The 17,045-nt window shown below is 34.5% G+C and overlaps 1 protein-coding gene across 1 annotated transcript in view; it reads right to left on the bottom strand.

Annotated features, from left to right (window-relative positions):
* Window positions 1-17,045, bottom strand: part of Neto (Neuropilin and tolloid-like) — a 108,931-nt gene that overhangs the window by 10,784 nt on the left and 81,102 nt on the right. The window contains exons 5-9 of the mRNA XM_070650768.1: window positions 9,756-10,202; window positions 7,994-8,079; window positions 7,711-7,885; window positions 6,201-6,355; window positions 5,715-5,812 (exon numbers count right to left, since the gene is read on the bottom strand). Coding sequence (XP_070506869.1) covers window positions 5,715-5,812; window positions 6,201-6,355; window positions 7,711-7,885; window positions 7,994-8,079; window positions 9,756-10,202 — 961 coding nt within the window. The remainder of the gene's footprint in view (window positions 1-5,714; window positions 5,813-6,200; window positions 6,356-7,710; window positions 7,886-7,993; window positions 8,080-9,755; window positions 10,203-17,045) is intronic.

The following is a 17,045-nucleotide window of genomic DNA, read 5'->3' as shown; positions in this document are numbered from 1 at the left end:
AAAATACAAATTTCATGTATGCTGCACATTAATTAAATGATATTCAAACTTAATTAATCAAAATCTCCAACAAAAGTGAAAAAATTCGTGGAAAAAATCAAAATTGATTCAAAAATTCTCATTTAATCTTCTTTTCAATTCCAACTCTACAGCACCAAAACTGTAAAGCTTTAATATGAAACAGAACAGCAAAAAGAGCAACAATAAGTAAGCAAACAAATTTGCATAATTAAAGCATGACTTTATGCTGAGCAATGCAATTTGTAGCTTTTTATAGTGAGTACAGCACATAAAGAATCTTTTTGAAACTACTTAAGAATCAATATTTACTCATCGTTCCTTTTTTTGCTTTTTCTTTCATTCTCTCCATTCATTTTCACAATAAATATTTACATAGTACTTAATATTGAAGTAAATGTGAAAATTGCCAATAGCAACAGTACATAAAATAATATTATGAGTGCCTGTACTGTGTTTTAATGTAAGCATTCAATTTCCTGCTGGATAAATAGATTCTTTTTTTTTGATTTTCATGAAAATTTAACATAATTGAATTCATTCAAGTGAACAATCATTTTTGTTGGTGAACCCGGACAGCACATTCCATTTGCTAGGGAATTGTTCAGAGAAGTAGCCAGGAGAAGGTAGGGCTTATGCCTTAACCTTCCCTCCCTCTCAACAATCCTTAATACACCCATGGCACTGCTACTTAGTTATACTAACAATAAGATGTGGCAAGCTCAACCTTCCTTCCTCCCAAAAAGCCTGACTAAGCTCACTGCTTCCGCTACATTGCCATATTAACAGTAAGTTTCGACAGGGTCAACCCTCCTTTTCCTTAAAATCATGACTAAGCCCACTGTTACCACAACGTCACTGCATTAACAGTAAGATGTGACATGGTGAAGTTCCTCTTTTCTCAAAATTCTGGCTAAGGTCCTTTGTACTGCACTGTTACATCGTCGTATTAACAGTCAGATGCGAGAGAGTCAACCACCTCTCTCGTCAATACCCTGACTACACTCCTGGCACCGCTACGTTTCCAAATTAACAGTTAAAGAAGACAGGGTCAAATACCCCTCCCTCCTTAAAGCCCTGACTTAACCAACTGGTTCCTCTAATTCGCCGTATTTACAGTAAGATATGATGATGCTCTGACTGCACTAAGACGGCGAAATTTGACCCATTTTTACTTCACAAGAAAGTCTTCTAGAAGCCATGTGCTCTATCCTCTGCCTGTCAAACTGATCATTTAATTTACACATCACCAAAAGTGAAATTCATAGAATTTTTATTAATCAAAAAAAAAGGCATCAGCATCTCTTTAAATTTACACCAATGCAAATATTATTTTTAATAAAAAAAGAGGCATATTGGAAGTGCCACAACAGTCATAAAATAAATGCACAGTAAATAAATAATTACGTTGTCATCATCGTTCAATATTGGACCATAAATTTTCATATTCACATTCAAAAGAGATCAATTATCAATTCCCTGTGACAGGATTAAAACTCATAAATATGCAGTCATTGCACAAAAATAAAAGTCAATATTTAAACTTTGCGCCAGGCAGGCTTTAATTATCAATTATGATGCAAAAAGTTTTATTGAAAATATCAATTTGGTTCTTGAAATTTCTGTTGATAGTCAGGATTGTCTTTTTAGATTGGAAAAGGATACGGGACGACCTGAGGACTCTTGGAAGGAAACTGTTGATAGAGATAGAGTAGCACTTGGCATTGAATATTTGCAAGTGAAAGCCAACGATAGAACCAAAGTCCAGGTGACTTATATAGGATGTCATAGATCACAATTGATCTATACCACCAGCGAAGCAAGTAAGCAAGCAACCAGGATTGTAAATATTTGACCTAAATATTTGAAATCAGAGGTCGAAGCCGGTTTTGTGGAATTAATTCAGAATTTGTATTTGGAATGGTGGACCCAAGCCATCTAAAAAGGATTACCACTAGCAGGCAAAGAGCATAGCTTCATGGCACAAAAGTTTCACAACGGTACCCAAAAGGAGTGTATTTGCCTGATAATATTCATCCATTTTAGTGCTTTTTAAGTCAAAAACCTGCATTTTGTGTCATATTTTGCTAAGTATGCAGGGCAAAGAACTCAAAATTGATTAAAATTATGTCAAGCACACGACCTTCACTAGCAACTCTTCTATGTCCTTAATTCTCCAGAACTACCTAATTGAGCATCTCCACATATCCATGCAACCAACTCTCATCACACGCAACAACCATAAAATAAACTTTGTTCATAAATTCTCATCTAACATTCCAAAAATATATATTTGCATTTTGTTCCACATATACTTGCATTTAATAGCCATATATGGGAAGTAATTATAACTTTATTTGAGCTATAAACAAATATTAAGTTAAAAAATTATGAATATTAAAATTTTATTTTTACATTTTTTGCTCATTAAAAGTTTTGAATTTCATTGTGTCAAGTTTTCAGCATGTTCGATGCGGTCCATATTAATATATATAAATGCATCAGAATGGAGCTAACATTTCAGTGAATTATGAATATTTTGAATTTTATTACATAAAATATGTTTTGAGGCGATTATTAAATTTGGATGGATAGAATAAATGTGGCTAGGGATTTCAATTGTTTTGGGATCTCATTTTTTTGACTATCCCTTACTTACTTACTTACTTCGCCGTACAGATCAGTTGTGATCCATGACTATCCCTTATTAGACCCCTTTTGACTATCCCGCATTCAAGGACGACACAAATGAAGAAGGCTCCATTATGAAGCCTTTAAGACTCCACTAAACCTCTTTTATTAGCACCAAATGTAAGCCTCCTCCGTTTAGCGTTCATCTTACTGTTCCTTGGGGAAAACTCCTCCATTTGTTCCCATATGACTGCCCAAAACATAAGGCTTCCATTTGGTATTAAAAGAAGAAGTTTAGAAGAGCCTTAACTGCCTCGTATCAGAACATTCTTGATTTGTGTCGCTCGGGAGTCATGTGAAATAATGAAAACTTATACTTTGTAGCTTTAAACTTGCTTTAAGCATTGTCTTCTTCCAAGAAGATAAAACAATCCTTTTTAATCATGCTAACATGACTTTATGAGCATCAAACTTCTCAATTTACATATTAAATTCAAAAAAATTCAATTTTAATTGGACTTTTTTGTCTCAAAGTTATTCATGAAGGTCAATGATGACCATTTTATTTTCAGCCACAAGTATCCTTTGACTGATGAAAATTCTCAAGACACGAATATTATTTTTAATCAAAAATGGTGAGTGAAAAAGTAAGCCCAAGTGACACAAATGAAAAAAGGTCACCCCTGAGCGGCACAAATGGAGGGCCTCTTCAAAGAAACAGCCATGTCGAGGCCAAAAATAGCCGACTTTCATTTTGGTGTTGATTAGAGCTTGAAGTTGACAAGATTCAACTTGAATCGACTTTTCCATACAAAATCTGAGTCAACTCCCTAACAGCTCGTTAGCGTTGTTCTAAGCTTGCCCTGCCCTTCATAGTACGCTCTTTGGCTGCTAGTTGACTTCGAGCACTGGCGTTAATATAAAAGATTTAGCAGATTCTTTGGAATTCTAAAAAGAATCCTCCTTCATTTGTGTCCCTCGAACTCGGATCCATTAAGGCTCCATCATCATTTCATGTGTTATTCTGACTTAATAAAGTTTGACTCAAAAATGAAAAATATTTTCAAAAAATGAATTAATTCCAAGAATTATTTTTTCTTTCAAAAAAAGCTTTTTAAAATTGTAAATAAATCTTAAATTTCATTGAGCTATCAAATTAAATCAAATATCTTGTTAAATAAAGGCAAATAAAGGGATTAAATAAATGAAATCATTCGAGTAAGTAAACAGCATTAAAGAAGACTTTTATGACTTGGATTTTGAAAACAAAGTTGCAAGGATGAGACATTCATCTGAGAATTGAACAATTTTTACAATTTCTTCTACTAAGATGATGTTCAGGAATGCCTTAGGAATTGAGTGCATTCAGAGATTATGGCTTGGCAGAGGACTTTTTGGTATTGTGAATGGGAATGTGGTAGCCAACAAATGAGCTACTTTAAGGCGACACCTGAGGAAGGACATGGACCCCAAATGATCTGTAAGGTCTACGAAGTAAGTGAGTAAGTTAAAAGAGGAAGGAGTTACAATTTTGTCACGAAGTATGAATTTTTGTTCATAACTTTGCGACAAAGCGTTTCAGTCAACCAGCGCTCGAAGTCGATACACTTGAAGTTGACTAAACCTGACTTCGAACTCTGCAGTGGACGTCAACGTATTTTAAATCGTTACCTAATTTTCGGACGTTACCGTACAATTTTTACAATTTCCAGATGAGTGTCCAAACCTTACAAAATTTTACAAAAAGGCTTTTGATAAGTCAAAAGAAAGTACAATTTACTTTTAAGTGCATGTGTAGGATGTTATTGAATCCTTTAATTTGAGACAACATTCGAAAAGAGATTCTACATGACCAAAAGATGAACTTCATCAGAACTCAATTTGTAGATGACATTTGAACGACAATTAATACTAATTTTTAATGGAATTTCATCAGATTCCCTTGAAAGCTTTTAGTAAATGCTTGGTAATTGCGACATAATAGTTCCCCGAAAAAGATATTCAGTCAATTATGAAGTCAAACGAATGGCAATTCTAAAGAATTACAGAAAGTTCACTACCAACTCATTGAAAGAGTCGCCGGAAAGCACACAACGAAGAAATTCTCAGCTAAGTATCAGGTTTCCCAAAATCTTGGTTTCGACGAATTTTCGAGACCGAGACAGACATCGACATTACAGAGAAATTCTTCTAATTCTCGGTATCAAGAGACAGATCGACATGATTACGTAACCTTGGGACGAATTTAATCATAATTTGCTTTAGGACTAGATAGCAGCTAAAAAGAGGCAATTGTCAAGTTGGTTAGGAAGTCGGCTTTAGGATCAGTCACTTTAACCTGGTGTCGTATCACGTTGGCAGCTCAACCCGGCAAGATTCTGGTCTGAGGGTGGATTTCATCCAAACTTGCCCTGAAGCTAGAATCATGTTAATTTGGTACCGTATCACGTTGGTGCCCCAAACCGACTAGATTCCGACATAATGCCGATTTACATCAAATTTGCCTTGAAACCAGAGACACATTGACAAGGTGTCGTGTCACGTTAATGCCTCAACCGTGATAAATTCTGGCCTGAGGCCGCATTTAATCGAATTCGACCTGTAGCTAGAGTCACGTTCGTCTGATTCTATATGCCTTCCTGGATCACAGGTAAAACACAGAAACAACGAAGAAAAATTCTCACGTTAGCCTAAAAGCTAATTAATTAATTAAGAAAAAACTTAAATTCACATAAATCTTCACCATTTGTAGGATATTCATCAGAAGATACACTCCACAGCAAATAATAATGTGAGGATGACAAATGATATAAAAAAAAAGAAATTGTCTAAATTAAGTAAATATGAACTCACTTTGTATGCACAGCATAACATGAAAATGAATGAAGAGAGAGAGAGAAATGGAAATGAAAATGGAAAGTGGTTAGTCAACAGACGTTGGGAAACAATTCGTTGAAAGGTAGAAATGAAGATTCACAACAAAAGCATTCAACCATTCACATGACAAAACTTAATTAAGGTTAATTAATATTTACTTTATTCATTTCATGTTAAGGGCTACTCACCTAGACGGTAAATCCGTTTTCTCGGGAAATATATCTATGAAGTTTCTCTCACACTCGTTCGGCTTCTTTAATTCGAAATGCACAAACTTCAGTAGAATCTGTGGAAATGGGAGAAAAATTGTCTTTAATTTTGTTCTTGATGATTTTCATTTTTTCTTCTTCTTTTTGGGGGGCGGTTAAAAATGACGTCAATTAAGTAATTGGAAGTTTTTACCGGTCTTCTTCTTCACAGGCTGGATTGAGTCATTTGGATCGATTTAATAAAGTCCTCAATATCCTGTCAAGGACGTAAATAGAGGCCAATTAACCCAACCCCACCCGCTCCTATCTGGCTACAGACGCGGTGCCCTGTTTCCCGCTACAATATCCCCTACCATCACCTAGACGTCACTCATATCCAATCCCAATCATCATCATCATCATCTTAATTGACTCAGATAGAGTTATTCTGAATTAATTTAAGTGGGTCAACTTGACAACACTCACCTTCCATGCTTCCTCTACTGTTATTATAAACATACAATCTAATGATAAATTGTGCCTCTTCACGTATTCAAGCTTCTGTTGGTTAACCATCGTATGATTTACCCATCCTTCGGATCCATTTACGTGAATAATGCACTCTGTCTCATCGTAGATGACTGAAAAGTTTGGGATTAAATTTTATGTTATTGTTATGGCATTGGTTGATCAGTGGCTATAATAACCTTCACATTTAAAGGGGATTTTTAAGGAAAAATAACGGATTTTTGAGTTTTGCAATGAAATCAAGAGAGGGGTAGGATAAAAAGGGTTGAATTTAATTAAGGTTCAATTCCGGGATTCAAAAGTGTTATTCTGAAAGGCACAGCAGCTGAGAATGTGTCGGTCGGATTTAGATTGCTTAAAAACGTAATTTTAAATCATATCCAATTTTTTTATAGCAAATCCTTAGCATATGGATGACCACCTTGTTTTAAAATGTGATACCGGGTGGATGTTACATAGTGTATGTAGGACACCTAATGTTACACATAAGTCTACTTCATCCAGTAGTTTCAAAATTTTTCACAGCAAGTTTTAAGGAACTCTGAGAAAATTTAATTAAAAATCACTTTGAAGTCAATTGAGTAGCTTTCGACCTCATGTCGATGAGTATTAAAAAGTTTCTTATTAATTCAATCAAAATTTTACGTAAAAGACAAAGAGCTTCCAAATAGCATGCTTTTGAGTACTTTAGTGGTATTATGGTACAATGACAGCATCCTCTTTATCGGTTAGGGTTTACCATCAACAATTTTGTCAAAATAATTGACTGAATTAACTAAAGTGGATAATGTCTTCAATTTTGGATTATAAATTCGGGTAATGCCTGAATTCTCGAACTGAAGTAGGATAGAGCTGTCTTTAGGCATTCCATAAGCGGAGCAATTGGCTCTCGTGAGCCTCAGTTAAAGAAGTAAATAAGTAAGTCCTGAATATATTCCTAAAAAAACTAAACTTCCGAGCGACATACCCTCGGCTTTGGTACGAGCCTTCTAAAGCTCCGTGACAGAATCTTGTTAATTTGTGATAACTACAAGAAGAAATTTGTGTCGCTCAGGAGTTAAGGCTCCTCAAAAACACTTTTAAAATCTCTATGCCACTCGGGAACAAAGACTCTAAAATTGATCATAATCCTCTTTAATGACACTGCGCTTTTATCCTTTTCATCTCATCATCAAAGCTTTAAAACAAACCTCAACGTGAGTCACATAACCTCAAAAAAATATTAATTCTGAATAAAATAATACATTAATTTTGCAAGAATAAACTAAAAAATTCATAGACATATTTCTTGATAAAGGAGCAAAGCAAGCAACAGCAAAATTAATTAAAAGGTAGAAATTTGTGTCACAAGGGGGAATAATTGGGGATGAGAGAATAAAGGAAGCAGTAGAAAAAAAATTTCATTATGCAAATTGTGTATGTGAAGGTTATTTAGGCCAGATGAATATAATAATGCAAATCCAATTACCAGATGTTGGTCGTGGAATAAATTCATAAACAGCTTTGAAGCCCTTATCCTCTATATTTTCATCTGAATTAAATCGAAGCCATAGGAAGCGATCCTTCGATGTAATCATATCGGGAAAATTATGACCACAAAATTGACCTAAACTTGTAGAAAAACCATGAGCTCCGTCTCTTATCTGTGTTTTGGGGAATTGAAATTTAATATTCAATTTTAATAATTTTTTTTGTTGTTGCTGGTATGTGTTCATTCACATTCACCTAATTAATTATGAAACCATACGTACCTCTAAGTAATCAAATTTACATTCATCCGAAGGTTCAATTTGGAAATAATCTCGAAAGTCAAGCCTTATGAGAAATCCCGATGGTGCTGTAATTGAATCAATAAGAAAAAAATAAATATATTATTCCGGTGTGCAGTTAATTAAAAGGAAATTTTGCTAGCTAATCCAGTGGTGAACAACCTTTTGTTTGTGGCGGCACTTCAATGCCCATCAAGGCACATCTATGTTTGAATGGCACACAATCTTATGAGCTGGATTGGTACTGCGATTATTAATCTGTTGGTCTGATACTCTTTAGACCTGCATCTATTGTACTACATATACCCTTCAGACCTACAGCTTATATAGTGGGATCCGAACCATTTACAAGCTCTGCACATTGCAAAGACACGATTACGTCATAAGACCTGATGTACCTTGCAATGTACTACTTAGTTACAATTCGTGTGCGGAAGATTTTGTGAAAAAAGTCATCCAGATTCTAGGATATTCCGTGTATACCTTGCAGTTACAACTATGTGTCAGCAGACACACTATGTGCTAAAGACCTCAAAACTGCACCCAACATACGAACCAAGCTTCGGAACTAGAGAACGATGGAATGGAAAAGAAGCTTCGTAATTCAGACATGATTTGGGATTGAACCCAGGATCTTTGGCACTTAAGGCCAAAGCTTTACCATTTAGGCCACTGATGACATTTAACCATACTCGGCACATAACAATTCTAGCAACTCTTAGCTTCTCAATAATGTGCCACGGTACCTTGATTTTAAGTTTCAACCGAAACTACACATGACATACGACTCACTACATTTCCAAAAATTCTTGGCAACACTGTGCCACATCACAAAGGTTACCCACCCCTAATTCTAGTTGCTCAACTTGAATGCTTCATATCATATCATGGGAAATATTTTATTATATTTGAAATACAAAGAAGATGAGCTCTTGTTGTGAGCAAAATCTCTTGTATATGTGGATTTAATTGCAATTCCAAATGCTTGCAAAGCTTGCTATCTTATAAGATGCTGGTTGAAAATTTTATTAAATTTTTGTGCACGTTACACCAATTGTGCTACTTCTTTTATTTAGTAAGCGGAAGTAAAATTCAATTTGAAAACGTTTTTGTTTGTGGGCAGGTTGTGCATTTTGAGTAGATGGATATGGGGTTGTACTCAAAATTTGATGTAAAAGTTGGCAAAAAGTATGAAAATATAGTTTTAGAAGAATTTTGTCGTTAAAATTGGCAATTTATACGAATTTCGACATGAATATTCAAAAGTGGTGCATTGCACACTACTATTGTCCTAAAATTTCAAAAAATGATGTTTAACACATAAGTCTTGTCATAAAAATTCAAAAGTGGTGCACATCATACGAGTTTTGTCATGAAAATTCAAAAATGGTGTTGAACACAGGAGTTTTGTCCTTGAAATTCAAAACTGCACAGCAAACTTCTTTGGTCATCAAAATTCGAAAATGATGTAGAACACAAGAGTCTTGTCTTTAAATTTTAAAAATGGTACACAATACACGACTATTGCTCTTAAAATTTAAAAATTGTGTAAAATCTTGTCACAAATAATCAGAATTAAGCTCTCGTAATTTATCCAAATTAGATTCTCATCCATAAATCCAATAAAAATCTAATTTGTCTCCATCATCACCAGGAAGTGATGTAACCATGACTCCAAAAGTCACCATAGGAACTGTCATAGGAACTTTAAAGAATTCCTGCAACTCAAACTTCATCATCTTACCTTCAATAACACGAACACAGCTTATATTTTTTGTATATTCTTTAGGATATCCAGGACTATAAAATGTTTTGATTGCATCTTCGCCTATTGTAAATGGCTCACATTCTGGTGATGTATTTTCTTTGTCTAATGAACGCTTTGTCTTTACACTGTCGACATTTTTATTATGCAAAATCTGGCTATTATTATTATTTTTATGATGAATACTTCCATAATAATTTAATGATGATGATGACAGTGAATGCGATGATGTTATTGTATTTTGATGATTGTAGGTGGATGATGAAGCAGTTGTTGACATATTTGATGATGAAAATTTATTTTCACTAATCAAAATGCCACCGTTGGATTCAATTGATGAAATTCTTTCACGAGACGATGTCAATGTTGAGGGAGATGACGACAAAATAAATTTTGCAGCTGCTGTAGTCGATTCGTTTGACGTTGCTGGAATGATGTGTTGTGTATATTATGTAAATTATTATAAAGTAAATGCGAGTAAGAAAATTTTGTTATGAATGATTTAAGGTGAAACGATGAAATTGAAAATTGACATTTTTGGTGGATGATCCAGGCAGAGCTCGAAGACGACTCGAATTTTGAATGGAGTCTAATCGATTTGAGTCGATTTTCAAATACACAATCCGAGTCGGCATTGAGCTCTGGATCCAGGAAAAGTTAAAGTACACAGAACCAAGGTGCGGTCTTGGTCAATCATACTTTTATGAATTTTAACCATTTGAATCAAATTGGTGCAATTGTACAGAACTGGCTGATTATTGACAAAATATTTGCGTTTTGGAATTTTTGGTAATTTTGCAATGACTACTTAGATTTAAAAATATAACCGAATAGCACAAATCGGTTAATCAATCAAAAATCTGACCCTAAACAGCGTGTCTCAGACTTAGTTTAAGATTCAGTTTAAATTCGGCACCATGCAGCACGATAGCCTGGTACCGGATTTTAAATCAATTAATCGATTTGTGTTTTTCGGGAAAGACTAAGATGATGGTACTTGTAGAATTTCCCAGTCAATCATCAGTCATTTGGCTACTACTTTGAGTTTGATTGTATTGCTCGACATAATATATTGCTCCAAAATCATTCTGTTGATTGGTTTTGGCATTCGGTTGCAATAAGAATTGTTTGACTTTTGTAAAACGGTCTCGATCAGTACAAGTTTTTCATGGAAACTACATGACGGTCACATGGGATGAACGTGACAAGTTTTATAAGAATTAACATGAAAATTGCTACTTGGATGCCATTTAGCAGCCACTTGGAGCTACATGTCAGCCATGAATAATTTGTGCCGATTTGCCCGATCGGCACAAATTGAAATGTTGTCACCACGGCGACGAGTCGGTCGTAAACTTAAAGCCAAGTGGCTGCCACTTGGCAAATCCGGTTGTTTTCGCTTTAAGTATACGACCGACTCGTCGCAGTGGTGGCAACATTTCAATATGTGCCGATCGGGTTGGGTTGTCGCTTTAGTACATATTACACTATAAGAGGGCTCAGTTCTTAAAGTCCTCCCACTATTGAGAGAATAATGCCATAAGACCACCATCTAAATTTTCAAAACTAAGTCCCCCATGATGTTATCATGACAATCAGTCACTAAGATGACAAAAAATTCCCTGCCAACACATTTTTTTTAAGACCCATTTCTAAAAAAAGGAGTGAATCGAAATGAAAAATGGATAAAAGAAAAAGAATGGAAGAAGATGGAGGAAAAATTTTTACGTTGCGAAGATACGTGATATAAATTATGTATGCGATAAATTTTATTGAGGCAATTTATATTATCCTCTCACTCGTTTTGCATTTCTTTTTCTATGTTCTATGTTCAGCTCTACATTTGTGTGAGAGATAGATGTGTGGCAGGTTTTTAACAGCAAATTTTATGCATTTTATTAAATTATTCAATTGAACAAATTCATTTTGTTCATTCAATTTATTTTCTCATGAATGTCGATGTGACTCAATGTCTTCCTATCAATAATCCTTGCATACCTTATGTACACACATATACACACTATATAGTTCATTGAGACGTAGAAAAATTCTAATTAAAGAATTGTTTTAAATTCAAAAAAGTCGATGCTGTATAGCACAACTCAAAGGTTTTTTTCTTGCCGATCGAGTGGAAAATTCAATTCAATTTAGAAGCAATTTTAATTGGAAATCTTAACAGAGGAGCTGTGGGGAAAGTAAATTGATTTTTCAGTTGACTTTGTGGTTTAAAAAGTCAGCAAAATTCGATAAAGAATTTGAAATTCTTTATTGAGAATACATTGAATTTAAAAACTAATTAGCAAGCTAGACAATTAAAGAAAAAAGAGGAGATTAAGCTCTAATAAAGGAGTCTTTGGTTGACACTTTTGAGATTAGTTTGCACATTATAATGCATAACTTATTGGCATATTTGTTGGCTTTATCAAGGACATAGGCATTTTGTAGAGAATTTGGGATGGTACAAAGGATCATCGATCGCAGTGCCGTTGCTATAAGCATACCTAATATTAAATTCTGTTCTATTGGCATATTTTCAAATTTTGTCTACACAACAGCTAAGTGCAGAGTATACTCAAGTAGACAAATGGACATAATGACCAATTAATTGGTAGACCTACGGTCCATTAATGACATAATTTGAGGAGCAATCCGAAGATATTGTCATTAATCGACTGTATGTTTAAGTATTAACTAGGCATTACATCAAATTGTCCACTAGAGATAATTAGAGCCAAATTAATCATCATCACGAGGTCAAGAAGGTAATACTCTTTGAAGTCTCTTGCATTTTACGGAACCCAGATGTTGAGCAATTAAGAACCTCCATCCTTATAACAAAATAGGTTTAGAGTAGTGATGGTCAACCGAGGTAAAGCATTCCTGGGAATGCCATAGGAACTTGTCGTGTACGGATCAAAACATTGGCACACGTTTCATCCGGATGAAAGATTTGAAGCGTCGGATGAAAGCGGATGAATGATTGGTATGGGCCTGATGAATAGTGTTAATGCCTTGGTTCAGATTTAGTCAAGACTTATCACCAACCAAGGTGTAACGCGAAAAATAAAAGGTTACCTCTGGTTCAGAGTTTAAAACATCAAATCCATTAAAAAGCTTATCCAAACTCAGACAACCCCCTCACTCGTCAAAATTATTCAAATGCTAATCCAGTAAAGTGGCCAGCAAGCTTTGTCAGAATTAAATGTATTATTATTAACTTCAATACTCAACAATATTAACTCCAATCCCCAATGAAATGACGATTAGTCTACCGAATGTCTACTTACAAATTTGACATTAATTTAGCATGTCATACTGCCTGTTCCATCCGGGAATTTTAAATGAATCAGCTTGGAATCAGCCTTGAATCTTCAATATTTGCCAATTAATCCCACAAAATAAGTAAAAGCCAAATATCTTGATTTATGACTTCAAAACCACACAAACAATTTATCATACATAAGTATGCAAATAAATTGAACATTATTCCAAGAATACATCAATGAGATCGAAGATGACATTACCATAAATGATAATTTTTCAAGAATTTGGTGCCTTTAAGTAGATTTCATTTCATCAGCACACAAAGTCGTTAAATCGAATTGAAAATTCACAAGAATTAATGTAAATATGAGAGCATGAATGTTAGACATTGAAAATTACAATTCTCGAACTTTCAAAATCAGTATGCATTATTCATCAAGTATAAGATATTACATGCGAGAGCACTAAAACACGAATTTCGACACATTATGTATGTGCATATAAATCGAAATAAGCCAAAAAAATCTCTTTGAATTTTAAATAAGCATTCCAATCCACACATTCATGTTATAATACAATTTTCAAGCTTCACTGTAATTGCATTTTATCTTGAACGTGATGATAAGTATGTTGGCAATTCTCTTAATCAGCTTCCCACAACCTTCAGTCGACGTGAAAAATTACTATGAATTTGCTTTTGTCTTTAAGATCCTCAAAAAAAGAAGCTTTTATGTCGCATTGTTCATTTCATTCTGATTGGATAAAATATAAGCATTTAAAGTCGACATGAAGCAGTTATGTAGCAATCAGATGATTCACTGCTGTATCTCACTCATAACACTTATGAGACTCTCGAGGTTGGTTACGACTTCAATAAAAAAAGGAAGTACATGATGGGAAAAAAATATTAAATGGGAAAATTTTTCAAAAATGACATTTTTCCTTTTGTTATGCAGTCAATGATAAGCCGGAATGAATGAACGTTGACAAAAGTTTCTATGTTCTAGGGGAAGTGATGCGTTGGAGGAATATTGGAGATAAGACATTCAAGTTTGACTGGACGGTTGAGTGATTAATTGAATTTTTTGATTGATTGGCATTAATTAGGAAAATTTTAAGGACAGATGTATCAAAAGTTTGTGCCAATTTTGTGGCAGAGTTCCAAGTCAACTCAGAATTTGCATGGAAAAATCGACTGAAATCGAGTCAACTTTGTATGAAATTTGAGCCGACTTTAAGCTTTAGTTTGTGGTTTTATTTCAAATTAGGAATTGAAGAAGCCCATATCGGGCTCCAAAGCTTGACGTTTGGTCGTCATGTGTATACCTTTTCATATTATTTCCAGTTATCACTAAATAAACTGCTGGCGATCGTGCTATGTGCCAAGATAAGGGAGTCAACGGATAGATTAAAAGCCTGTCCAAACCATGTCGTCTGAAGGGTGGCAGTCTCATAATCATGTTAGAGATGGTAAGACTTACAACCGGCCATTTTCGAAATCAACTTGGTAAGGTAAACAGGACTGGACTAACAACGAAAACCAAATGCAAACAACATTCAATTTTTTGCAGCCATTCTTTAGTTTTGACCTCAAAATCCTTTTCTGTCAACGATTATGCCTTAGAATCCTAAGAATATGATCGTCTAGTCCATCGACTAGGACAAACCCTCTGCTATATATTTTTAATGGCATCTCATCAAACATGGCTTTAAAAATGAGAAATCATTATTCCAGAACCCTCCAGAACAATGATGAAGTAAGAATAAAAATGTGGAACATTTACCCGAGACGTCAACAGGCCTTGACTAGTTGTTGGTTGTGACATCCATATATACAAATCCCAAACTTGCTAACTATCTGAATGCGCTTTAATCACTCAACATCCTGTCAAATTCATAAATTCACAAACTCCATCCATGTTTTCATTATTCATTGCCTCTTTAAGTTCCTTTAGTCTATTCAAATGATATATATGACAGCACATAACTCAAAGAAAAAGAGAAATTATGGAAACAATAAGAAAAAAAAAATCTCTTTTGCCTCTTTTATATCAGTCGTTTTGCAAGTTTCTGTCTCAAGCTGTCACACAAAGGTACATAAACTGTTGATTTATGTCATGAATGATGTTTCATAAGAAAAATTTGATGCCTTACACTATCTAATGGACCATCAAATATGTTGTGAAAATATATTTAAATTCAGGCTTTTAAGTCATTAAACTTGCGAGGGGAGAAATCTTGATTTTTTTCATTTTTATTTCCTCGAAAGTCATTGTCAGCAAGTTAACAATGGAAGAAGGAAAATCAATGAAAAATATTTCAACAAAAATGCCATTAGTCAGCTTTAAATGCTTTTTTTTATTATAGCCAAAAAATTTGTGATGTTGTGAATTTTGTGGGATGAAGCTTATCATTGATATGTCAATTAATGGATTATTTTTAGATTAAAAATGATTTGAATGGCTTTTTCAGCAAATGTAGCAGCTGAGTTTGGCTTTTTCAAATGTTAATTTTTATTGATACGTTTCATTAAATGGTATGGGTAGGCAAATTGGGTTGTTTATGAGCATTTTGAGGTTTGAATTTTTGTCATTAAGGATTAAAGTCGTCAATAAAATTAGAGCTATCAAAGAGCTATCATTTTTATGTGATGTCGAGTTGGCATTACCCGAGTACCACAAATCTCTTAATCATTACAGAATCCATGGTGCCATGCCGGCTTGACTCTGGCGTTTTTCTAGTTGAATTTAGCATAAATTTAGAGTCACGCCGGCCGGGGTTAGCTGTCTAACTATTCGGGTTAGCTGATTCTTCCATTCAAAATCCAAGTCAGCTTCAAAAATCATTTGATCTGCCAAGAAGCTTTCCATTGAGCTTTCCTAACTGTATCACAACCCGTATGTATATTATAGTTGGGAATAAGCTTAAATCATTGTTGAATCGAGAATCAGAAGACAAAATACAGCGATAGAATTAACTACAGACGACATCTTTAAGAAGTCATGGTTTACAATTGATCTGTGTCACTAGCGAAGTAAGTAAGATTAATGACATTAAAGTATTCCAAGTGCGTCAGTTTTATTGAAGACAGTACACTTCTTCACTGAATTTGACGCACACGAGAAAAGTTTAAGGATTTGAAATTTTGATATTTGTAAGTTTGACGTTTGAAAATTGCTAAACCTTATACAAACCATGAATCACGTCCATTTTGTGACCACATTTTTCATCTTCCCTTCACCGTGTGTCCTTCAAAAAAATGTGTGCACTGCCATGTCACATAACATCCAAAAAAAATTAATTAATATTAAGCTTTGTTTACATGAGATATCACATTTATAAGCTTATATGATACAGCTTATATGCATGGATGTAAGAACTCTTAAAAAAAACTTCATTATATAATTTTATGAAAGCATCGAAGCATATCAATCACATAAGATAATAAACTGAGCTGCTTTTAGACGAAAAATAAAAATTTCCATTACAATCAGCTTTTTATCAGTTGAACACGTTTTAATATGCATCATACATTACAGGGTTGTGGGTGTGGGATGGAGGATTATCAAGGCTGTAGATTAAAGTCTAGATAATTGTTGAAAAAGTGAACAATCTGATCTGAGTCAAGTAGTACAGGCAGCAAATAGTCGAAATTACTTCTATATTCTATATACTATATACTTGACATCAATGTGGAATTTTCTGAATTTAGAAGCAAATAATCAAACTAAGTCGATGACCTTCTATACCCGGAATGAACTTGACATAGAAAAGACTGAGAATCCAACTTCGAGCTAGCCTGAGAGACTTGTCCCATGGCAGCACCGGTGAAATCTGGCCTCAGGTTAAAATCAGATCGGAACACTGAAAATCAAACCCCAAGCCAGCATGACTCTTGCCCCAGGCCAAAATCGATAAAACGTTTTCTTAGACCAAGGTCACTACCGCTAGTGGCCGAATTTTCAGTCATTTCTATTTAAATTGAACATCATCATACACTCGGAA

This window comes from Chironomus tepperi, unplaced genomic scaffold, assembly GCF_022539635.2.
Source record: "Chironomus tepperi strain 1889 unplaced genomic scaffold, CSIRO-AGI_Ctep_v1 contig_445, whole genome shotgun sequence".
Lineage (NCBI taxonomy): Eukaryota > Metazoa > Arthropoda > Insecta > Diptera > Chironomidae > Chironomus > Chironomus tepperi.
Note: the sequence above shows the minus strand (reverse complement) of the source record. Positions and strands in the feature narration are given on the sequence as shown.